Genomic DNA, 24727 nt, shown 5'->3' with positions numbered 1-24727 from the left:
CAGTCCCTCATGGTGGGGAGCAGGCCATGGCCTAGGGTGCAGGAGCAGGAAACCTCTGATCCCTGTTCCACAGGAAGCAGAGAGAAGACTGCCGGTTCCCTTTGTTGTCTCCTTTTTATTCTGTCTTAAATCAAAGAACTGGAACGGTGGTGCCCACATTCAGAGTGAGCCTTCCCGCTGTGGTGGTTTCAATGGTAACAGTACCCATAGGCTCATATGTTTGAGAGTTTGGTCTCCAGTAGGTGGAACTGTTTGGGGAGGATTAGGAGGTGTATCCTCGTTGGAGGAGGTATGTCACTGGAAGTGACATTCAGAAGACTCTCTCACTGTCCTCTCTCTCTCCTCTCTCCCTCTCTCTCTCTCTCCTGTGAGTCAGATACAAACTCTTTTTTTTTTTTTTCAGATACAAACTCTTAGGCACTGCTCCAGCATTGTCTGCCGACTACCAAGCTCTTCACCATAACGATCATGGACTAAATCTCTGAAGCTCTAAGCAAGCTCCCAATTAGATGCTACCTTTTGGAAGTTGCGTTAGTCATGGTGCTTTATCACAGTGAGAGAAGAGTAGCCAAGACGCCCCTTCAAGTAGATCTCTCTGGAATCTCACCTCCACAGGCATTCCCAGGGTTTGTCCCCCAAATGTATCAAAATTACATCAAGTCGACGCTAGACGTTAACCATCACCTATTTCCTGCTATGAAACCCGGAGACAAAAGAAAAAGGCTGTCAGCTCAGATGTGTAGCAAGCTGCTCCATCTAGGTTTGTGTAAAGACACTTCACGATGTTCACTGTGGCCAGACAATGTCTTTCTTAGAATATATTAAGCAATGCTTTACTGTGTCAACATGGAGTACATGTGGATCTGATTAGGTTTTTTCCCTGTACTGGTCATTGAACTTTGGTCCTTATACATATCTATTAGATCAGCAATCCTCAAACTGTGGGTCATGATCCCCTTTAGGGGTCAAATGACCGTTTCACAGGGGTCACACATCAGATGTCCTGCATATCAGATATTTACATTACAATTCATAACAGTAGCAGAATTAGAGCTATGTAGTAGCAATGACATTATTTTATGGTTGGGTGTCAGCACAACATACTGTATTAAAGGATCACAGCATTAGGAAGGTTGAGAACCATTGTATTAGACAGATAGATGATTGAAGAATAGATGGACAGACAGACAGACAGACAGACAGACAGATATTGGCTCTCCAGTAACTCAGGAGACAAGCCCAAACCTATCAGGCAAGAGAGGATGCTGCAGTTAGAATGTGAAGGCACTCACTGGCAGATGCCCTCCTCTTTGGAAGAAGTCATTTTTTCTCTCTCAAAGCCTTCAATCCTTTAGATGAGGCCAACCCACAGCAGGGAGAATGATCTGCTTTACTCAAAGTCTACTGATTTAAATGCTAATCTTGTCTTTTAACATGCCTTCACAGGGACATCTGGAGCAATATTTGAGCAAATCTCTGGGAACCACTGTGAGTCAAGTTGGCTAATATAATTATAACCTTCTTTGCATTTAGTAATGTAGTGTGTATTCATGCTCCCTGCCCAGTAGAGGCTCTAGTAAGTGATATGCATTTGTCTTCCCAGGCTGGAGTAGCAGAGAAGCCCACAAGAACAGGAAAAGGGATTGGTGGACACAGGAGAGGAAGGGAAATTTGAAGATCGATACATGTTTGTCTGGTCATGTGTGGTGTGGCCTCAATTGCCTTAGTTCTTGATCTCCACCAAGTCCCATCCCTACAGCTGAGACTTCGTGGTTTTTCTCCTGTTTCTCCACCTATCAATTATCTCATCTAATAGATGTATTGATAGTTACGTAGATTCATACTGTAGTGTGGTGGTAGAGTGCTTCCCTAGCATATGTGAGGCCCAAGCTCACGTCTCAGAACTGAAGAAAATGATGAGATCTGTATATATTACATGCTGAGGCAATAATGCATTGCTTAACAACTTTCCCTTCTCAGCCTCAAAGTCCATTCTGTCCTGGTGGAAGGACCTGTGGGCAGGTAGGGTGATTGTGTCCCCATTGACCTCTCTTATAGCTTTTCACAATGAAGAGACCCAGCCTGCTCCTGTATGCTGCCCTTCCTGGGGCTTCAGACACAGAATCTGTGATACCTGGCACCTGCCCTGGGAGCTGGCTCCTCTAACACAGCTCTCTCTATTCCTCCATGAGCCATAGAGGTGGCCCAGTGCCCAAGTCAGAGGCCTACCAGACCACCTTATTGCTGTCACTAACCTGACTTCCCAGAAAATTTCCAAGCCTCCCTCCAGTGCCCAGACACTGGCCATAGCTAGCAAGGGTACCATAACTGGGCCAGTGACCATGTGAGTCTCAATCTTACTTTTCTCCCTCAGACACTACTATCCAAAGCCCTGCCCCATATGAGAGGTTAACAAATTGCCTGAAAGAGCACAGAGACTCATACCAACAAAGTCATACTTGGCTTTCAGATATAGCCCGGGGAACAGGTCATTTCTCTGTGTGACCCTAAATACCAAGTGTAGCAGAGGTGGTATCAAGTGCCCTTTAACCTCTGGGTACCTGCCACCATGATCCAGATAGCTATTCCTTCCCTCTGGAGATTCACATCCTGGGTCAGGCAGCCTTCTCCAATAGCAGCTGGGAATTGGATGTACTATGTACACGGGCTCCTCCAGTCAGCATCTCTCCTGGCCCCCCATCCTGGCTGCATTGCTGCATCCGCCAGGTTGCCGTGAAGTCGTGCCAGATGTGTAGTGAACATTTCGGACAAGTGGGGCTGCCCTCCTGGGTAGAAGGACCTGTGGGCTGGGATGTAGTCACCTTTGAGAAGGATCACCATGTAGGAGTGGAGCGATAATAACCTAAAATGTCAAGAGAATATGACGGGGCAATATGCTGTCCTCCATTCAACTTACAAAATTCAGAACAGTAAGTTCAACAGTTCAAGAAAGCAAAATCCCAGCACCCGGGAAGTGGGAGCAGAAGGATAAGAGTTCAAGGTCGGCCTGGAACATCTAACAAGCCTCTGTCTTGTACAAAGGTAAATGAGTTATTGTTATTTTCCTGCATGCTGTAGGCAAGCTGGACATTATGGTCATGAACAAAGCAAAGGCACATGTCAGCAGGAGTCACTGGAAGCCGTATTGCAGGGAGTGAATGAACCACCAGTGTGGGGATGAACATAACTGGCAGAGAGGCATGGTGCTAGGCCTTGTGGTCTCGGATTCTGCAGAGCTGTGATGCTGTGAATGAAGCAGCTGCTACCCTTAGTGCTCAGTGGAAACAGAATCAGCCAGGACCATGTATCAGACAACGATAAAACACCAGGGCTGGTACTTGGCCCTTTTGGGGGACGTAAAGCAGAGCATCATGAAAATTTTTCATATGTGCACATTAGCCAGGCATGGTAGCACACACCTTTAATCCCAGGAGGCAGAGACAGGGAGGTCTCTGTGAGTTCAAGGCTAGCCTGATCTCCATAGCAAGGCCACAGAGAAAGACCCTGTCTCAAAATAACGACACAAATCTAGTGGTAATGAAGGCCCAAGAAGTGGGATGTTACATTAATCAAACCTTTTATCACTGTGACAATATCTGGTATAACTTAAAAGAGAGAGGATTTTGCTTGGCTTTCATCCCAAAAGGGTCAGCCCATCACTGTGGCAGGTATGGGGAGGGGCTAAGCAGTCTACATCATGACAGTGGAACTGTTTTGGAGGAACTTTTTATGTTGCACAGAAAACAGACAAAAGGGATCCAGGGAGGGACTGGGGCAACAGAGAACCCTCAAGGGCACACACACACCCCCAGTGACCTACTTCCTCCAACTAGGCCTCACCTTTCACCTTCTACCAATAACACAATAGCATGAATTCATCAAGGGATCGCTCTGTGATTTGATCAGAGTCTGTGTGACATAATTGTCTCTGGAAATGCTCTGGCAGACACTCCCAGAAGTGTGCTTTACTGCTTTCCTAAGTGTTTTTTAGTCTAATAAAGTTGGCAGTCAAAATTAACCACAACAGGAAGGATACCGAGAGGTGCAAAGGGGACTTACCTATCAGTGGGACAGCCCTGGATGCTGATGTTTGGGCACAGCTGGGTTGATCAAGGCACAAAGAGACTGAAAGTGTGATGATGATAGATCTGGACCCTTGATATGGGGTCTGGAAGCTCCGGGGATAAGGTCAATGACTCAGTTGGCAGAGATTTCCTAAGAAGGGGGTCATGAGGTACTGTGAACATGAGAGGTCTCCACAGCATTAGAGTTAGCACCCTCAGTGCCCAGATGGCAAAGTTTGGAAATATGGAAATGAGCTCTCATCACCACCGTGTCCCCTCCCTCTGACTCAGGACCGGGTTGGAGGGACCTTTGATTAGGAGAGTGTTTTGCCCACTCTGGCATTTCTCACCAGCTGTGCCCTATAGGCCCCAGGGCTCCTGCTGTGGGTGAAGTCAGTACAGCTCCCAGGCCTTCCACGCACTGGAGCTCCTTTTGGAACCACACCTTGTAGGCTGAAGAAGAAGAAGAAACTGAGGTGGAGAACAATAAGAAGCTCAGCCAAGCTTTATAGTGTGTATGAGGGTGGGGGTAGGGAGGAGGTGCCTGGCTCAGGTCTGCTGTCACATCTGCTGTGACAAGGTTCAGATGAAGGAGTGCCAGAAGCCAACACTTTCCATTTTCTCCTCGGTGGGCCTGGCCTGAGGAATGAGGTTACCCAGCTCTGTGGTGCAAGGGACAGTGGCTACCTTAGAGCCTGCAGAACTCATCTGGTACTAAAGGTGACCTTTGAGGGGTTAGCAAAATGTGACCATGTCTGGCCACAGAGGGAATAGCCTGACTGGCCTGACTGCTACAGTGTAGGACTCAATAACATATATCATCCAAATGTCCAGCTTTCCCCATGGGGACATGTAAGTCCGTCCATGAGCTTTTCCACAGGTGCACAACCAAAGTCCAGATGGATCAACCCAGCCTGTCTTAGCTGGAGAATAATGGTGCCCACAGGAGGCTGTGTCTCCTGACATCAATTAACTTCATGAAGACAACCGTCCACAGATGTGCCCACATGCCAAATCGGTGTGGACAATCCCTCATCCAGACCCTCTTTCCAGGTAATTCCAGGTTGTGTCAAGTTGACAGTTAAAGCTAGCCATCACAAGTGTGCTGGGTGGTGCAGAGAGGGAAAGCCTTCGGACTGCCTTTGTGGATATCGGCAAAGGTTTCTGAACAGCCGTTCTCCTTTGGCCCATTCACCGAAGCTGGGCCACACTTCCGAAGTCAGCCATGAAACCTGAAGCAAAGAGAGTCTATGCCTTCCTCATGCGGAACCCCGGCTGATAATGAAGCTTCTGGAGGTGGCGTCGGATTCAGGGGAAATTGAGAGCCAGTGAGTGAGAGGGTGGGGCAGGCAGCTGGTGGCTGGGCTGGGTGGGAAGGTAGATGACGCCCCCCCTCCCCAACTTGGTTTCTATAATGAGGAAGTTCTCTGCAGCTCAGTTTCCTCTCCCTCTCTGAGCGCCTGAAACAGGAAGTCTGTCAGTTAAGCTGGTAGTAGCAGCAAAGGCGACTTCTGAGAGGCCACGGGCGGGCGGCAGGTCTCAGCCGAGGGCCCTTAACTGCTGCTCTGTTGGAGCGTCTGTCCTGGGAGTGGCTGCTGACCCAGCCCAGGAGGCCCGTGCCTGCCATGGTCCCTGGGTGGAACCATGGCAACATCACCCGCTCCAAGGCAGAGGAGCTACTTTCCAGGGCCGGCAAGGACGGGAGCTTCCTTGTGCGTGCCAGCGAGTCCATCCCCCGGGCCTACGCGCTCTGCGTGCTGTGAGTACCCCATCTCCTCCCGACTGTCAGATCCAGGAACCCCTGGAGGGTGGATCCAAAGGGGAACCCCTGTCATCGGTTGCGTTAGTTTTATGTCACAGGATGATGGGAACTGGCTGCCACTTTGTTACCCGTGGGAGGGTAGAGGTTGGCAGCCTCTGAGGCCCACTTTGGACCTTGGCTTTGGAGTCCTGGGAGCCGTGTCATGACAGGCTTGTGTGGTGCTAGGGCTCTCTGAGTCACTCTGGGCCTGCCCCACACTGCAGCCCCCTCCTCCCCCGGGACCTGTGGTGCCAGGGGCCTCGCTGGGGTCCTGCTCTGAGCCAGGAAGAAACTCGGGCCTCTCTGGTGGAGGGTGCATTGGAAAGATCTTGGGTCAGCACACGAGTCAGTCAGGGACCCAGTGAATGGCGGCAGTGGCAACAGGGATCTCTTCTTCCACCCAGCTGAGGTCTTGGAGCTAATTCTATTTGGGGAGCTGAGTCTGGGGAGCATTTAATCAGGAAAGGACTCCTGGCCCAGAAGGTTTTATTCCAGGGTTCAAGGACACAGGAAGCCACGGAGCTGCTCTTTGAGTGGGTGTCTGCCCCTCCTTGCAATGTCCTCATCCACCTGGGTCTCTGTCCCAGGTCCCCCAACAGCCCAGCGTGAGGATGTTGCTGAGTGTGCTGGCTATCCACAATGGAGGAAACAGCCACTCACTGAAGGTTCCCTTTAAGCACCCCATCTGTCTCATGTTTGAGGAAGGTCCTTAGCCCCACAGCCCAGTGCTCTAACCGTGTCCCAGCTTCAGGCTGGAGGAGGGCAGGAACACAGCCAGGAAGGGTGTGTCTACTTGAACAGCGCAGGTAGCATCTGATAGAGTGTCCCTGGACTGAAAGATCTTTCAGAGCAGCCAGGGCCCTCCTATCTTCATTCGGGAGGGAAGTGGGTGACTGACCACAGACAGTTCTGAGCTCTGACTCATGTTGGGACTTGCTGTGCTAGGCATTTGTTGGCTGGTTTCATCTTCAAGATAACAGGGGGTGTAGGTCCTATGAGCACCTGGACCTGCAGATGAGGACTAGGAGGCTTGGATAGGTTAGGGACCAATAACAGCCAAGGCTAAGGTCATTTGCTCCCAGAGACCACCAGCTTGTGCTGCCCTCCTGCTTCTGCCACCATCAAGCCAGGCATGTCGGTGGATGCAGATGCAAGCAAGAGCTGGGGTGTTCACAGAGTTGGGGGGTACACTAGACACCAGCGCAGGCTCATGGCTGGCTGACCGTCTTATGCGGGTGGAGTTAGCAGCCAGCTTCCTGCACACCCACCAACATGTCTCAGGAGAAGCACTGCAGGTGGCCTGGACCTACCCAAAGCACCATCCCTTGGGGATCTACCAGTGGGGGGCCCTAAAGAGGGGCAGGAAGGTACTTTTCAGTATCTTTCAAGCTCAACCTAACTCCGTTGGCCCAGTTACATTTTTACACCTCAGTGGGCTTTAGGCCAGGGGCGATTCTGTTGGGAGTTGGTTACGAGCTGAAAGACTGTGGTGTGCATTGGCTACCAATGTGCATCATGGTGTGGGTTCTCTGACTCAAAGCATCTGGAAGGCTGCAGTCAGAACAGAAGGAGCCTAAGGGGTCTCTCTTGCAGGACCTTTAGGCAGACAGCTCTCTATGTTGCCTTTCTTCTGCTACCTGTCTCCTCTGCCTCAGCTGTCTTAAGTTCCTGCAAAGCCAAGGTGAGAAGGAGATTTTCAAACTAAATGACTGACTACCACAACCTCAGCATACAGAATAAAGCATCCTCTCATGCCAAAAAAAAAAAAGAAAGAAAGAAAGAAAGAAAGAAAGAAAGAAAGAAAGAAAGAAAAGAAAAAGAAATTGCAGGAAAAGCATACTTTTTTAATTTGAAAAAGTGTTAGAAGCCGGCCCTTTAATGCAAAGAGACTTCCTGAAAAAACAAACTTCACATCCTTACTTTCCCTGTTCCCTGTGGATGACGGAGCCCCGCCCACCTCATCCCCTGTCCCCTCACCATGTGCCCTGGCTAGAGTCCAAGCTCCTGCCAGAGAAGATCAAGCCAGCAGTCTCAGGACTGTGTCAGGGTAGAGGGCAGAGGTGGAACTACAAAGTGGCAATGGGATACAGGGTAGAGGTAGGGTACAGGGCAGGAGAGTTCTCTTCAGTTTCAGGAATAATAGATTTGACATGTGCGCTGTCTTCCTGGACACCAGCCAGTCTGTGTGTACTCTGGGTCACCCAGCTGTAGGTCAGGACTTAGTGACCCTGCAGCTGTAGCTTCATCCATGTCCCTTGCGACTGAAGGGACAACAGCAGCAGGGGCCCCGAGCCTGTGTCTTAGGCGTGTTTGGCACTCTGGGAAGAGCAAAGCATTGTCAGGAGGGCCTTCCTGCTAGGAGATTTGACTAGACACAACCGGGGAGAGGGGGGTAAAAACAGACAAGATTGCAACTCAGAACCACCCATGTGACAAAAGAGCACACATTTACCCCACACCCTGACCTTCACTTCCTTGAGAGAGGTCCATGTTGTCACCTACTACCAAGCAAGAAGACTTTAACCTCTTCTCGGTCACTCAGAGAACATTGGTCTAAGGGAGCCTGGAGTTACACTGGGGTCCGAGAGCACTGGACCTGGGGAGAATTTGTTAGTATGGTTAGTCTGCCTTCCTTGAAAGGGAATGTGAGCTCTTCTAAATAGGGCCTGTGTCACCGTCACTTGGTCCTACTCAGTCCCTCCGAGGTGAGTCAGCTATGCCCTAGGGAGCCTGTGGGCCCTGGGCGGGATATTGGCCAGGTATGGCCTTATAAGGGACTATGAGGCTCTTGAGTGGGGACAACAAAGCTGCCCAGGACTGTATGTTGCAGGGAAGATAATACTTCTGGAGGTAGCTCAGGCTATGCAGGGTCTGTGGCTTAGCCAGGCAGCTTTTTTTTTTTTTTTTTTTTTTTTTTTTTTTGCCGAAGCTGCACAGGAAGCATCTGAATGATGGCCCAGCCCTTGGATACAACCTGGTCTTTCTGAAGGAGCTGACCAGGCCTAGACAGAGCCCAAAGTCAACTAGGTCAAGCCGGCTACTGTCCACGTGAGTGGCATTTCCCCTGAAACCACTCTGGGGTGAAAGACTGTGGCTGCTTTGGGTCCAGCCAGACGTGTGAGGGATTCCCTCAGCATGTGGCCTTTCATAGTGCATGCAGGGCTGATGGTAGAGTGAGGCTCCATCCCGGGGACAGACAGAATGCCAGATAGCCCTGGACTTAGTAGCTCTGGCAGTGCAGAGAGAAAGGGGGGAAAGCACAGGACGTTTACCACCAAAACTGCCCTCGGAGAAGGCATTCTGGTCACTTGGATGAAATCCTTTGACCAGCCACAGGTAGGGGATCAGGCCCCAAGCCTGCCACAGGTGGTAAAACAGGGCTGGTTTTCAGGACTAACGGAGAGCGCGGTGAGGGCTGCACTGCACTTGTTCTTTGGTGGGAAGAGAATAACGGCAGAGAAGGGGCTTGTGAGGGTGGGAGTGCCTAGCAGAGGGGTCAGGGCATGGACCGTGCCGTGAGAGAGTATGCTGTCATCACTCTTCCTCCAACCTCCTCTTAAAGTTTCTATACGGTTTCCACAGCATGATAATGGCTTTTGTGCAAACACTGTGTGGTACAGTTTTCCATGTCTTGTGTTGAAGGCAAATGAGGGAAATGCCTGCGTAGGCAGAAGCCAGAGCTGTAGGCCCTGGGATCCTGAAATTCACTTGACATGAAAAAAGGCTTTTGTCTGAGAATGAGGCTCTTGAAGATTGTGTCCAATACCAGGAAGGAGGGCTAGACCCAGGAAGGCTTGTTCAGTTATATCATTTATGTGAAATGACAGAGAACAACTATATCTTTGCCCATGCCCAGCACGCTGGAGCTATCTTCCCAGGATGGGCACCAGCCTAGGTGTATTTTGCAACTCTGCCTACCACATAGGTTAAATTCACCTGCGTAAGGACATAAGTACTTCTTAATTTAACAATCCCATCTCTCTGGGACATGAGGCCCCTGCCTCCCTGCCTCAGAGGGGCAACAAGATTCTGCTGTTGTTCCCCAATTCACACTAGGGCATTCAGTCATGAGGAGCAAAACTCTGGAGCTGCCCAGACGCCCTTGTGTTGTATTGGCAAGGTACCCAGAACCCCAGCTCCAAAGTGAGGCTGGCCAGACCAGTTCACTGGCTTACAGCGCCTCAGTTTATACACACATAATGAAGTTAATGGACACACTGTAAAGTCACCCATCCACATGCTAGTTTGTGGCTTAGTGGCCTTAGTAAGTCATATAGTCATACAACCAACACCACGGTCTAATTTCAGAGCATTCTCATTATCCCTAAAAAAAACCCCACTACCCATGAGCAGCTCCTTGAAGCTCCCCTTTCCCCTGACAGCTGGAAAGAGCCATCTACGTTCTGTCTCTAAGGATTTGCCTGACTTGTGCATTTTATGTATGTGGAATTATATGACATACGTCTTCTTGTATCTGACTTTGTTCACTCCTCATAACGCCTTCAAGCTTACCTGAATTGTAGCAGACATCCATCTTCTGGGCAGTAACTCATTGTGTGGACAAACCACATTTGCCTGTTGAATGACTTTTGCACCTCTGAATGTTTTTACTTTTTGATTGTTATGAACACGGCTGCTATGAACAGTCATTAGCTGCCTTTGTGTGGAGGTCTGTTTGCAGTAGCCTTGGGTATGGCCCTGAGAGGCAGGCAGGGTTGGGTCATGTGGTGGATTTTATGTTTAGCATTTTGAGGAACTTCTGAGCTCTTGTGCTCATATGTGGCACCCTCTCACCAGCCATGCGTGAGGGTCCAGTTTCTCCACTGGTTTTTATCTGCTGTGTGTATGTGTGTGCGTGTGTATTCTGGTGCATGCACACATTTGCACATTGGGTGTGTCAGTGAGAGGACAGCCTCAGGAGTTGGTTCCCTTCTTCCACAATGTGGGTCCCAGGGATTGAACTCAGGTAGCCAGGTTTAGTGCCCTTACCTCTGAACCATCTCACCAGCCCATCTTTCTTTCTTTCTTTCTTTCTTTCTTTCTTTCTTTCTTTCTTTCTTTCTTTCTTTCTTTTCTTTTCTTTTCTTTCTTTCTAAGACAGAGAAATGCCTTGGAACTTGTCATGTGGGTTAGTTAGGCTGGCTGGTGAGAGAGGCACCAAACCCACTTTGCTGTGGTTGGTTGGTTGGTTGGTTGGTTGGTTGGTTGGTTGGTTGGTTGGTTTTTAATGTGTATTTTGAGCATCAAATTGGGTTCTTAGGCTTACAAGGGAAGCACTTTACCAACACTTATCTTTCCAGCCCCTTGCCTGTTTGTGTGTTTGCGAGCTATGGTCTCATGTAGCCTAGGCCAGCCTCGAACTCCCTAATATAGTCAAATTGGCCTTGAACTCCTGATCCTCCTTCTTCCACATCCTAAATGTGTTCACCACCATATCTGGCTGTCTTTTTATTATTCTACCCAGCTTAGGGGCTTTGAAGCAGCATCTAACTCTGGTTTTAATTTGTTAACAGTGCTAGTGGGTCATTTGTATGCCTTATTTGGAGAACTGTCTATACAGTCTTTGCACATTTGAATAGCTGTATCATTGTGAGGATAAGATAGAAAGACAGGAGTAACATGAATAGCCCAAGACCTAGCCAGAGACAGGCCACAGTATACCCATTATGAGCTTTGCATATGCAAAAATACAGCTGGCCATTAGTTTTATGAACTGAAAGCAACCAGAGATATCTCAGAAGCAGAGGAGCAGAGAGGACCCATCTGTGAAGAAAGTTCCATGACAGGACAGGAGAGCTGTGACAGTGTCACTTCCGGGACTTCCTGGAGGCCTCTGGGAGACACAGAGGTTGTCATGTGGGGCTTCCACAGAGGAAGCGCTCAAAGCGATTGAGGCAGGAAGAGAACTTCAGTGATGCAAGAGTGTCTGGTGGCTGCTGAGCCACCAGGGTTGACAGCCTGGAAACCTGAGGGAGGGAGGGGCCTGGGCACAGACACAGAAAGAAGAATGCCCAGGGGACAGAGAATAAGAGAACAAGAACAGAAGAGGCAGGCCCCTTCTGACCCTAGCCCCGACTTAGTAAAGGAGATGCCGAAGAGAGGAGAAAAAGCTAGACAGGACACAGAATGTTCCATGGGAAAGAGCTCCACAATGGTAGCTGTGGTGAGCCCTTGCCCTTTGGGAGAGAGGGTGAGGAAGGTGGGGAGGAGGAACCTATGTAATATATGGGGTTGGCTTTTCCACAGATTTGCTCTGAACTTAGCGCACATGCTCTTTTTGTCTCTGCTACAAAATCCACAAAATGCATCTTTGTGGATTAGGAAGGTGGCCCCATTGGTCATGTGCTTGTCTTGCACAACCCACTTGGTGCATGCTGTAATCCCAGTACTAAGGAGGTGGAGACAGGAGAATCTTTGGGGGTCATTGGCCAGCCAGGCTACCTGAATTGATGAGCCCCGGGCCAGTGGGAGACCCTGTCTCAAAAAAATAATAGATGGTATCTGAGGGAGGAATTGTGCTCTGACCTCTCACACATTTACACGTTTATACGTGTGCCCAAACACACTTTCATGGGGCATACCACTAGCGAGCACCAGAGCCCACCAGATTGGGCTTACTTTGCCAACTGACCAAAGGAACCTCTGCAGAAAGAGAGAGCCCACGTGACCCTGCAGCTAGCGCGGCAGTGTAGGGGTGGACAGACCGGGGGCTAAACGCTGAAGTCGTCTTTCCGGTAACAGTGGTGTTGGCTGGGTGTGGTGGAACTCAATGCGACTGCGCGCTCAGAAAGCCGAGGCCAGAAGACTGCCATGAGTTCCAGACCAGCCTCCCAGCCTACAGAGCGAGGCCCTGTCTCAATGGAAGCCTCACAATGAGCTAAGCCTAAGGGGAAAAGTGTAAGACAAACAAAATCATCGCCCAGTCACCGGGAGACCGGAGTAAGGCTTGTTAATCGGGTGGTGTGTCTTCTCCTCCTCTCTTTATATATATGTAATCTCCATCACATCGTATGCGTACATCCACCCACACACATACATACTCCTACACACTTACACACATAGATGTGCATACACACACAGCACCACCTTTCACTGGGTCTGAGGTTTCCAGAAACATCAACTTTCCCCACCTAGTTAGAATTTCTTCCTAAACGTCACCCCTGCCGGAAGCACAGGCCCCTCTTCCAGGACATTTCATGCTTTATGGGTGCCGCTTTGACTGGCATTTGCAGTATTGGCAGTCTTGCCGTAAGTGTGGCAGCAGCAAGGAAGGCCTTGCAGCAGAACGGTTACGCACGTTACTGGATCGTGCCTACCTCCTTCCAATATCCTGTTCTACATCTTGTTATTTTTAAGAGAATTGCAGAGCCATAAGGTGAAAGGTCATGATGCATGCTCATTCTGATTTACTGTTGATTGCTGGTCTTGTTTGAGAGGCTTGCTGGCCATCCTCTTCTGTGGATGGTCCTCTCTATTCTCTTAGCTTCTTTTCGTCATGAGTTCCAGGCCACATGGACTATATCATGAGGTCTTGTCTCAGTAGCAGGTGGAGTGGCGCTGGAGATATAGCCCAGTAGTTAAGCGCTTGCCTGGTAGGCACGAGGTCCTGGGTTTAACCCCTGGCACCTGCACGGGAAGCTGCAAGCTTTGTCACCTGCCTGCATGAGTTATCTATGTCATGTTTGTGCTAAGTACACTTTCATGACGGTCTGCCTTTAAGCTTTATATGCTCTGACATGGGAGGATCATAAATATCTGCAAAATCTATAGCTTTGTTTTCTTCTGTGACTTCTTCCTTGGATTTCTAGCACAGAGACTCCTTCTGCATGCAGAAACCCACCCATGAGGGTTGAGACTGGGTCTTTGTAGGAAATCAACTCAGATTAAGGGAAGAACTTTCAGAAGTTTATCTAATTACACTAGGCCTGAGCCTCCTCAGCTAAACATAGCAGGATCAATACGGTAGAATTGTTGTGTGTTGACTGAATAACATGTATCAAGTGTTTAGCATCCTAACTATACAAACAAATGCCGCAGCCATGGCTGTTATTTCCGTATCTTTTTTCATTGTTCACGTTGAAAGCTTAAATCTTGTTAGACTTAGTGGATGACAAATGATAAAGATTTGTGCTTGTTTTTCTCAAGTAGTCATCTTTTCCCAGCCTCTTATTAAATGATGTATGCTTTTTTCTCTCCACGATTCCTTTGTCTGCCACATACTGAATCTTACAAAGCTCTTTCTTGGTTGTTTTTCTGTCCAAGTTTATCCCCCTACACTACTACACAAAGCATTACCATAATTTTACAAAATGTTTGGGGATTTTCTCATTTATTATATACAAGTGTTTTTCCAGGTAAACCAGGTAAAAATATTTTTCAACTTGAACAAAACTTCCTGTTGTGACTTTGATTGGAATGACAGAAAACCCTACTGTAAGCTGTGAGCTTGGCATTTAGTGGCATTCAGTTTTACTGTGTCATTTCTTTGATTGTGTAATATTTTCTCATACAGGCCCTGAGTATTTCTTGTCTGGGTCTCCGCTGGCGACTATGTGTTTTTGTTGCTGTTGTAAATGATACATTTCCCTCACAGTTACTGACTGGCTCATGATAACGGATGGCCTGGGTAGAGTTTTATGCTTTCATCTTTTATTCTGTTCCTTGCTTTGGCCGTTCCTCATTAATCTTTCACCTGCTTCTCTTGTCTTTTCTTTCTATTGAAATGTTACCATGTGTGGTCTGTGTGATGCCATGCTTGGGCACAGGTGTGTGTGCACACATGCTTTGTTTGCCATACATGTGCCTGGAGGCCAGAGGAGGGCATCTGGTATCCTGACCCATCACTCGGGCATCTGGTACCCTGATCCATCGCTCTCTGCCTTGTTCCTTGAGACTGAGACTCTCACTGAACTTGAGGCTTGCTCTTTTGGGCTAGGCTGGCTGACCGGGCCCCACAAGCTTCCTGTCTCTGACACATACACACACCCTGCCTCAGCACTGGAGTTACATATATGTGGGATCACACCCAGACTTTTTAATTTTTTGAGGCAGGGTCTCACTGTGTAGCCCTGGCTAATTAAGAACTCACAGAGGTGTACCCACCTCCCAAACTCCAGGATTCAAGACGTGCACCACCAGACGGGCTCTAAACCGTGCTTTTTTACGTGGCTCTGGGAATCCAAACTCAGGTGTTCATGCTTACACAGAAAGTATTCTTACCTAAGGAACCACCTCTCCAACTTCAACTCTTTTGAATAAGCCTTCAGATCACCTACAAATCAGGATCACAGGGTTTCCTTCCAAATGCTTACACAACTTACTCAAATTCCATAGCTCATTACAGTGGCCAGCATTTCTAAAGTAATATAGTAGCAACTGTTGGAGAAAGAAAAGATCTACCTTAAGGAGAATCTCATATACCCTGCCAAGTCTTTTCTTCCCTGGGTTACCTTTTGGTCAGGGCATTGTATTACAGCAACAGAAAGGAACTGGGACATGTGGGTTCTGGGAATGTAGCTAGCTCCCTAAGCCTCACCATGCTGTTTTGAAACAATGAGTTTGTTTAAGATAGAGATAACACTTCTATATCATTTGTTGGGTGTGGGACTCTCTTTTGAGTGGTGATATATTTTTATGGGTCTGATGATGCTTCTTTTCTGACAACTGAGAATTGGGAGAGACAGCTTCTTTTAGAATCAATCTATTTCTAACCAAATTACTATATCAAACAAACAAAAAGCAATAATAACAGAGAAACAGAGAGAGAAAGAGAGAAGGAAAAGAAAAAACCCAAGAGGGATAGGGATGAAAGACCCCACCAAACCAACAAGATCCAGGTAGTATTGGGCCACGTGATAAACTCTGACAGACAGACAGCAGGCTCCCTTCTAGGGCCTGACTCTCATGTCTTTGCTTCTTAAAACTTTAGGTCAAGAGTGACCACTTGGATCCCTAGTACTGAGCAGGTTTCTCTGTTTTTGCTCCACCTCTCACCTGCTGGCCAGCTGAACCCTCTTTTTATTTTCTCTCTTCTGGAGGGGCCCAAAGAAGCAGTGATGGCCTTTGACAGTGTGTCGATTTTAGCCCTGCAACTCCAGTGTTCCTTAGGTTGGAGCAGTCAGGATAAACACTCTTGCTTCCTGAGGTTCAGATACATTTTCTCTAATTCCGTGTTAGCCAAAATGACTTGTCTCCCTCTTTATTGGGGTATGGGGACAGGGTCACTTTGTAGTTGGCTTTGAATTCTCTATCCTTCGGCTTCAGGCTCCTAAACGCTGCTGGGATTATAGGTGTGTAGGACAATGCCTAACTCCAGGTGGCTTTCTGAATGCAGGCTTTCCTCTGTTTTCTACCCCATCTTTCCCAGAAGTGTGCAATATTTAGATATTTATTTAGAGAAAGCATATGCAAAGACAGTTTTCTAGATATTAGAAGTGACACATAGCAAGAGTCACAATGGGATTTACAAGCAATTACAGGCGCGGAACATGGAGAGAGACAAACCTTGTGTCTGATTTTCAAGTTAGACTTCGCTGCTCTGTGAGGCTCACTGTAATGAAAGGTGTTTCTGGGCATTGTTTGCCCAGGGATCATCAGATTTGACCAGCTTTCCTACTCCCACGTGACTGCCCTGTCCTCATAGCGAAACACAACTTTTCATACAATTTAAAGATTGTCCAGAGACACCCCCACCCCTTACCCACCTCTCTCCCCAGCAAAGGAACTTCCCACTTCTGCACATCCTCCAGGATCAGCTCAGGATAGACGTCTGTCCCTCAGCACTAAGGGAAGGTGGCAGTGCAGAATTCTATTTCCAGACCTCCCTCCCTCAAGAATGGGGGATATCCTTTGGTAATAGAAGGAAGGTCTGTCGTGATATGGATCCCCAGTAAGGATATTGGGAATTTTCTTGACTAATAGAGCCTAGTGGCAGAGAAGAGTTCCAGCTGAGAGCCAGTGTCAGCAACTCCATATTGTTACCAAATCACTGAGAGGAGCTGACAAGGACTGGCCAGAGGTGTCGTCCCCAAAGAGCAAGGACTATGTTGTATAGACCATGGTCTGGAGAAGCAGAATTTAGCTGTGGGATCTTTGTTTTCAATGTATCGATCCCCTAGCTCTGAGGGCCATAGGATCAAATCCAGGGCCTCTCATATGCTAGGCAAGTGCTCTACCATGGAGCTACACACATCCTGCTTTCAACATTTTGCCTGTAATGTTTTGTAGGTCTGTAGAAGTGTGTTGTGCATCCATACATGCATGTCTGTATATTATGTGCATGTACATGTGGACATATGTGTCATGCATGTGCAAACATATGTATGTGAGCACATACTGCACATAAGACCAGGGAGCGGGACAGCTGCTGATGAATGGGGGAGGCCAGCTTCCCTATGGGGGCCCCAGAATGCTTTGAAGTTTAATTTTAGACTAATGTTTTCATAACGGTGATGATCGTGCTACTGTGTGGATATCGACAGTGTTCAGGCAGGATCACCTGAGGTGCTCCTCTGTGTTCAGTTCTGATTTTGGCCTCAGTCGCATGGGGCTGTTTCTTTGTCTCAGTTTTTAGACTACCTTTGAGAAGGCCAGGAAGGCTCTTTTTGATTAAATTAAGGGGGTTTTCCCGTTTGGAGCAGCCATGTCTTAGTCTCTGTGTCCTTTCTTTCTGACTATGAGCCCTCGTAGCTCTTCTTTGTAGCTGTCCCCAGCCTAGGAGAGCCGTTTCACCCACCCTCCTTTGCTTATCTGTAGGAGGAAGTGTCAGGGCTCCAGAGAGATAAGGTGCTGGAGCAGGGCAGAGCTGGCTCTGCGGTCCCTGTCTCTGCACAAAGTTGAGGCTAGGAGCCATGGGCCTGCATAAACCCTGTTATGAGCATTCTATGTGTTCCTGTGATATCTCTGAGGGGTGAGATGACAGTGGGCCAGATGGTGGTGGTATCAACCTGGGCTATGGAGATAGGTTGGGGTGGAATAAAAAGTTGGGACTAAAGCCAGAAGAGCTCTCTAGAGAAGCTTTCCCATGGGGAATGAAGCAACGAAGTCATAAAATCTCCCAAAAGCATTGCCCCCAGATTTTTTAAGTATATGAATATAAAACCATAAGAGAAAATATTATAAGGCTGGCCATACTGAAACAAATGTAAAATTACACAGTTAGAGAAGATAACTGGCAAACATTGTTGAAATAAATAATATCAAAACCCAAGGTACCAGAGGTCAGAGTCTTGTAAGCAAGCACGAGATGACGCAAAGAAAAACTGAGACAAAGACATAAAAAGGGATTCAAGGAAACAGAAACAGCCAAGAACAAAAACAAGCTGAACCTTTCTCACAGAGAGAAGCAAATTAAGGCAAGCTGTGGTGGTTCTTCCTCTCTCAGATTTGCAAAGATTAAGAAATCTGATAAGCCTGTCAGCAGGGTATGGGGAAATAGACACTCTCATATCCGTTAGGAGAAAAAGAAAAAAATGTCAGCCTCATTGGATGGCAGCTGGTAGTCTCTATCAAAACATGAAATGCCAGCCAGGCACGGTGGTTCACACCTGCAATCCCAGCACTCGGGAGGCTGAGGCAGGAAGATTATCCAGGAGTTTGAAGCCAGCCTAGGCTACATACAAGTGTGTGTGTACATACATGGGTGTAAAATGACTATGTCTTTTTGTCTAGTTGACTGTATCTAGTTCTTTGTTTACCCACAATAACCAACAAACACTGACATATGTAGTGAGCCAAAGGCTTTCGATGCATGAATGCATTTAGTCTTACCAGCAGCCAGTAGATGTGATGTTGCTGTCATGTTCTTTTTATGATGAGGAAACTGAGACAAAGAGTCATCCATGTATACACAGTACAGGAGCAGAGCTGTTTGTTCATTGCAACATTACTTATGAAGGCAAAACATTCAAACTACTCACCCATGGTCAAGGGCATGACAGTGTATCCACGGGGAAGAATACTGAGAACGCCAGAAAACCACCTCTCTCATGTGTGTCTTGGTTATTCCCCTATTGCTCTGAAGAGACACCGTGACCAAAGCAACATATAAAAGAAAGAATTTATTAGGGTTCACGTTTCCACAGCGTTAGCGCCCGAGATCATCAGGGCAGGGAACATGGAAGCAGGCAAGTAGCTGAGAACTTACATTCTGATCCTTTTGAAACCTCAGCGTCCACCCCCAGTGACACACATCCCGCAACAAGGCCACAACTCCTAATCTTTCCCAAATAGTTCTACCAACCAGGACCAAATATTCAAACTGGTGAGCCAATGGGGGACATTTCTCATTCAACCACCACAACATGGAAGACCTTGATGATATTTTATGAAGAAAGCAAACTTTATAACAACATAAGCAGTATGATTTTATATGTGTCTAAAGAGATATGTGTTACAATCTTCTGTGTGTGTATGTGTGTGTGTGTGTGTGTTTAAATATTTTACAAATAAGTCCAAGAAATTCATGGGCTGTAGGAAGTACATATTTTTCACTTTATATCTTCTGTGTATGGCTTGTTTTTCAATATATAATCTTTTTGTTGTTTTGTTTTTGTGTCTTTTGTGTATCTGGTTGCTTTTGGTTTTGGGAACACAGTCTCATGTAACCCAGGCTGGCCTCCATCTCCCTATGTAGCTATGAGTGACTTTGAACATATGATCCTCTTGCTTCCACCTCCTGAGTACTGGGGTTACAGTACTGTATATGGCTGATATATAATGAGAATTGAGCTCAAGGCTTCATGAATGTTAGGCAAGCACTACCAACTGAACTGTGCACTCAGCTCTCAATAGAAAACCTTTAGGTTGAGTTAAATAATAACACATGTGAAACTGCAGTACTGTGTGGCCCATGGAAGGAGTTAAGTGACTTTTACAAGATTCACTTTTATTTTGTGGGTGTTGCCTACATATATGTATGTGTACTATGTGCGTGCAGTGTCTGTGGAGGCCAAAAAAGGATACTGGATCCCTTGGAATTGGAATTACAGTTGGCTGCAGGCCTTCATTTGGATGCTGGGAATTGAACCCAGGTCCTCTGGAAGAGCAGGAAGTGTTCTTAACTACTGTGACTTTTCACCAGCCTCCCTAACTCTCATTTCTAGATTGGAAGCATTGTGGTGTTGATAAAATTTGCCTCTTCTTCCTTGGGGCAATAGGGCAATAGTTTTCACTGATCTTGAGGACCCCAAATGGAGGATGATGTGGAAGAGGCCATTCTAGCAGGCTTAAGGATGAGCCGGTGGTAATTAATGATCCCCAAAACTGCTCACAGCCTTCCAGGCTCAGCTGGGGGGGCCAATGGACTTCAGAGGCCACCAACTGACTCCCATGGCCACCATGTGACCAGATACCAACAGGCTGGAGACTGCTCATCCATGGCCCCTTCCAAGATGTGAGTCCTCAGCTTTAACAAGCCCTTCCCTTCAGAGATTCTAGGAAGGCAAAAAGTGCCTGGGATCCTTGAGCCAAAGAATGTAGTGCTTCTAGAAAGAGAAGGAACTCTTTGTACTTCCTCTACAGAAACAACCAGAGCTCTCCAGCCTGCTGTAAATCTCAGCATCCGAAGGGGTAAAGCTCACTGCAGGAAGAAGGAAGCCATAAAAGCAAGGGGAGAGGCCCAGGAGGGGGAACACGGTCTCAGCAGAAGGTGGATACTGGGGAGCCTCAGCTTAGCTCATGTGTCCTTTTTGAGGTTGTACCTGGGTCACTCACCATGACACCATCTTGCTGAGGCCCCTGGGAGTTTGAGTTCTTCAGACATGTCTCTTGCCCCATTCTGTTGGACAAGGCAACAGCTGAGAGGTGTAGAAGACCCTCTAGATGATGGGCCCATTGAGATCATACCCTAAAGCTATCTAGCAGTGGCATAAATGGCATGTCCATGGCCACTCTTTGTGTGCTGAGGGATGGGAAAACAGCGCTGTATGCAGGACTACGAAACTTCAGATTCAGGTCTGCCTCAGAACACCACCAACCCTGACGTTTACAGGCTTTGTGCGAGAGCTCCCCAAGCTGTGTCAGAGAGCCATGTTCCCTCTGGTATAAGCAAACTTTGTTTTCCTGTATGGTTTCTAATGTCATCTTTGATCTATTTCAGGTTCCGGAACTGCGTTTACACTTACAGGATTCTGCCCAATGAGGATGATAAATTCACTGTTCAGGTAAGGCCCAACCTGACTTGTGCCTGCTCTGGGAGAACACAAAAAAGCAGAAGGAAAAGCAAGGGCCCAAGGAGCCTCAATGTGAGGACCCAGAAGAGCTTCGCTTTTTCCTCTAAAGCTATGCATTTTGGGCTTAGTGAATGACAGTGACTCTTCATAGATAATAATCGTAAGATGATAATCACACATGCCAGGGATTGTTGGTGGCCATGGCTGAGGATACAATGATGAAGGAAGCCAAGTCAGTGGCTTTGCCTTGATCCATTATTTTCTTTGGCTACCACAGATGAGCAAATGTAAGTGGCCCAGGAGGCAGCTGAGGGAAGTGAACTTGCAAGAGAGCTGGAAGATTAGATGAGATGGTGCCTTTAAATTCCCATGGCTCCCTTCTGCCCACTGAATCTGTCAAGGCATATGAATTCACTGCAAAAAGACAAAATATACAAAGCCATAAATCAACATATTTATTTATTTATTTATTTATTTATTTATTTATTTATTTATTTTATTTGTGGGGTATGTATGTAGGAGTCAGAGGTCAACTTGCAAAAGTTAGTTCTCTTTCTGCCATGTGGGTTCTGGGGATTTAACTCAAATCCTGAGGCTTGGCTGCAATTGCCTTTTACACCCACTGAGCCATCTGGCCAGCCACAGCTGAATTTCAAAAGAAAAAGGAAATGTCAATGGCGTCAAGCAATGCTTGAGCAGACCACCTCAATACAGCTTGTGTGACAAACACAAGGGCTTTGTTTGACCACAGCAGGTGGCAGCTGAGTGGTGGGGAAGGCAGGGAAGCCATTTTTTTGGCCTGGCTTCTTTAAGAAAACATGGAGGTGTGCAGAGAGAAGGAGGTGATAGTCTCGGTGTCCTCGGTAGAGGAGGGTCCATGTGTCACTAAGTTCACGGAGACTATAGTACGAGCCATACCAGTGTGTGGGACACATCTGAGCAGTGCAGTAAGAAGGGCAAGCATTTAGGCACCGTGTCAACAGAGCAGCAAGGAACAAAGCCTTCAGGGTTTAGTTGAAAAGAAAGTAGAAATGGGAAGGCAGAGGCAAGGCACATTGGTGACTTCCAAAATTTGAAAGGAATCATTATTTAGGTCAAAGAGGTAGACCCACAGCTGCCCTGACAAAAGGCAAAACTCCCAGGCAAAAACTCCCCAGAAACATGGAAAAGAGAGAAGCTATGAATAGAAGAAAGCCTCACACGCAGGGTGACTACTGATAGAATTCAAAAGAAATCACTTCTAATTACTTCCACTAGCGGCTTGGGCCAGGGAACGAGACTAGAATGGGACTGGCTCCATCCAGATGCAGCAAAGCCTCCTTCCAGGGGACAGGTCTGAGCCCACGAAGCATCATGGGAGAGGCCCATGTGGGCCACTGTGAGCTTGTCGGTGGAAAGCAGCAGGACAGATGTGGATACACTCAAGCACTCATTGTAAGGCTTTGGCAGATGTTTGTCATCTGAATGCTTTCTGAGATGCGGTTCCACCACCCTGAGAACAGAGCTGGCTCAGGGGAGGCAGCTTAGGCAAGCAGTGCACCTCCAGGTCTCTACTTTTTTTATCCAAAGCTAGGACTATGTGAACTTTGCCTGGTGGCATGTGGTCCTTGGCAGGTGGCTTCCTGCTAGGAGTGAACTCTGTTAAGTTAAAAGTTAGTCGGCGACTTTGATCTTTATCCCCATTTGTGGTTTCTTCTATTCCTTCAAAGTGATGAAAACTTTAAGTATGACTGGAAAAGACGTGACTTTGTGGCTTCTCGTTGAGGGTTTGTGCCCACAGCTTGTAAATCCGTAACTCCGCCTGTCTGGAGTCTGTGCCCACGCTGTCTCAGCACTCTTGCTTCTGTGGCTTCCTGTGACCCTGTCAATGACCACAGACCTTCAGTAGGCTTAGGGGGTCACTCTGGTTGACTGTGCAAGGAGCCACTGTCCTTGGTGGCCAGAAGAACACTAGAGAAGCCTAGGGCTTGGAACCAGAGGCAATGGGGCCCTGGCTGGGTTCTACCTCCATGAGTCAGCTCTTCTCTGTGGGTTTGCTTTTCCCCTGCTGACAGCAGTACCGTTCTGAAGTCCCAGTCCCCAGAGGGAATCTGATTGGCTCAGCCACCAACAGCTTTTTCTGCCAGGGCCACTCACAGGCTACTGAGCTCTGTGTTGCTTGGCTGTTAGGAAGCAGGTACCCGCCCACCACTGACAGATGGGGACAGAAAGTAACTTGCATGACCCCCTCAGCCAGGGCAGTGGACAGGCAGTTTTCACAGAAGAGATGTGGCCTTGCCGGAGAAAATTGTTTCCAGTCTTGCTCTTGACCTGGGACCTTCTTAGTCACCAATACCAGTACCAGCTTACTAAGGGACAGGAAGCCATGGACGTAGATGGCCTAGGGAAGTCCCCACCTGTAAGGATGTTCTTCCTATAAAAACAAACAAGCAAGCAAACAAAACAGCAACAAATCCCCACACATTTGCTAGTGGCGGGCGATGTTGCTCAGTTGGCAGAGAGCCTGCCTAGCATGTGTAGCCCACTGCTCGGTTCCCTAGCACTGCATAAGACCTGGCATAGGAGCACATACCTGTGATCTTAGCACTTGGGGAACAGAGGTAAAGGGATCAAAAGTTCAAAGTCGTCCCCAGCTACGTAGTGAGTTTGAGGTCAGCCCAGACTACACGAGACCCTGGCCCGAACAACACACACACAAAGAACACACAGCACACGTGCTAAAAAAAAAAAATGACAGTACATGACTAAGGAATAAATCAAATCTCACGCCCAGTGAAGCCAAGTCAGAGCCATCCTTCAGGAAGTGCTGGTACTGGTCGATGCTTATTTTAACTCCAGTTCCTCTTTTCATGTTGAAACAAAAACCTGTGTTCGTTCCTGAGCTTAGCCACAGTTTCTATATAACTCAGTCCTTACATCTGAACCTGCTTGGTATCAGTAGAAGCAGGAACTAGGCTAAGACATTGCACAGTGAAACACCAAGGGTCTTCATGACCCTTGTTCCTCTTATGGGAGATCCTTGTCAAAACATCCATTCCATCTTCTTTCTTTCCTAAGGTCAGTCTGTACTTCATGGTCCAGCAGGCCCACTGGTCAGTGGGGAGTATGACCCCAGAAATCAGGGACTCTGCTCTCAGCACATCACTTACGACCTACAAAGTCAGATGGGAAGGATGGCAGTAGAGCTTCGTTGGATTCTCTTGTTTAACACCCAGAAGTGTGGAACCTGTAGATACTAGGGTTCACAGCCCTGCTTCCAAGCTCAGTCTCCTTTCTCAGGGCTCAGAACATATTTCCAGATATGAATGAGTGCTGAAACACTTAGGGCAAGCTGGGATCCAAGACTGTCTCATGGAGGGGAGACCGGGCAGTAGTCTGTCTGAGATGGGCTCTTCCTCACCTGTTTGGGTAGTATTTAATCATGAATAGCGCTTGGCTGTGTGTCCCACGGATGCAAGACTTTGCAGCCATTCAGGGACTGCTGGGAAACCAAACAGGAAAGAAGAATGTCATACTTTCCCTCCTGTGGTCACAATTCTGTTAATGGTTAGAGGGAGTGGTCTGTGCAGAGGACATTGCTCCCTTTACTACCCTCATTCTTAGTAGGGAGATAGCCATGTCCAATTCTTGGTAAGAAGGGAAACAGCCATCTCTTTTTCATCAGTCTGCAAGGTGAGAAAAGAATGGAAAAA

At 47.7% G+C, this 24727-nt stretch overlaps 1 protein-coding gene across 1 annotated transcript in view; it reads left to right on the top strand.

Moving 5' to 3' along the window:
* Positions 1–5570: 5570 nt before the first annotated feature.
* Positions 5571–24727, top strand: part of Inpp5d (inositol polyphosphate-5-phosphatase D) — a 104185-nt gene continuing 85028 nt past the window's right edge. The window contains exons 1-2 of the mRNA XM_055617020.1: positions 5571–5823; positions 20963–21026. Coding sequence (XP_055472995.1) covers positions 5690–5823; positions 20963–21026 — 198 coding nt within the window. The 5' untranslated portion in view covers positions 5571–5689. The remainder of the gene's footprint in view (positions 5824–20962; positions 21027–24727) is intronic.

The sequence above is a fragment of the Psammomys obesus genome, unplaced genomic scaffold (assembly GCF_907164565.1).
Source record: "Psammomys obesus unplaced genomic scaffold, mPsaObe1.curated_primary_1811, whole genome shotgun sequence".
Lineage (NCBI taxonomy): Eukaryota > Metazoa > Chordata > Mammalia > Rodentia > Muridae > Psammomys > Psammomys obesus.
Note: the sequence above shows the minus strand (reverse complement) of the source record. Positions and strands in the feature narration are given on the sequence as shown.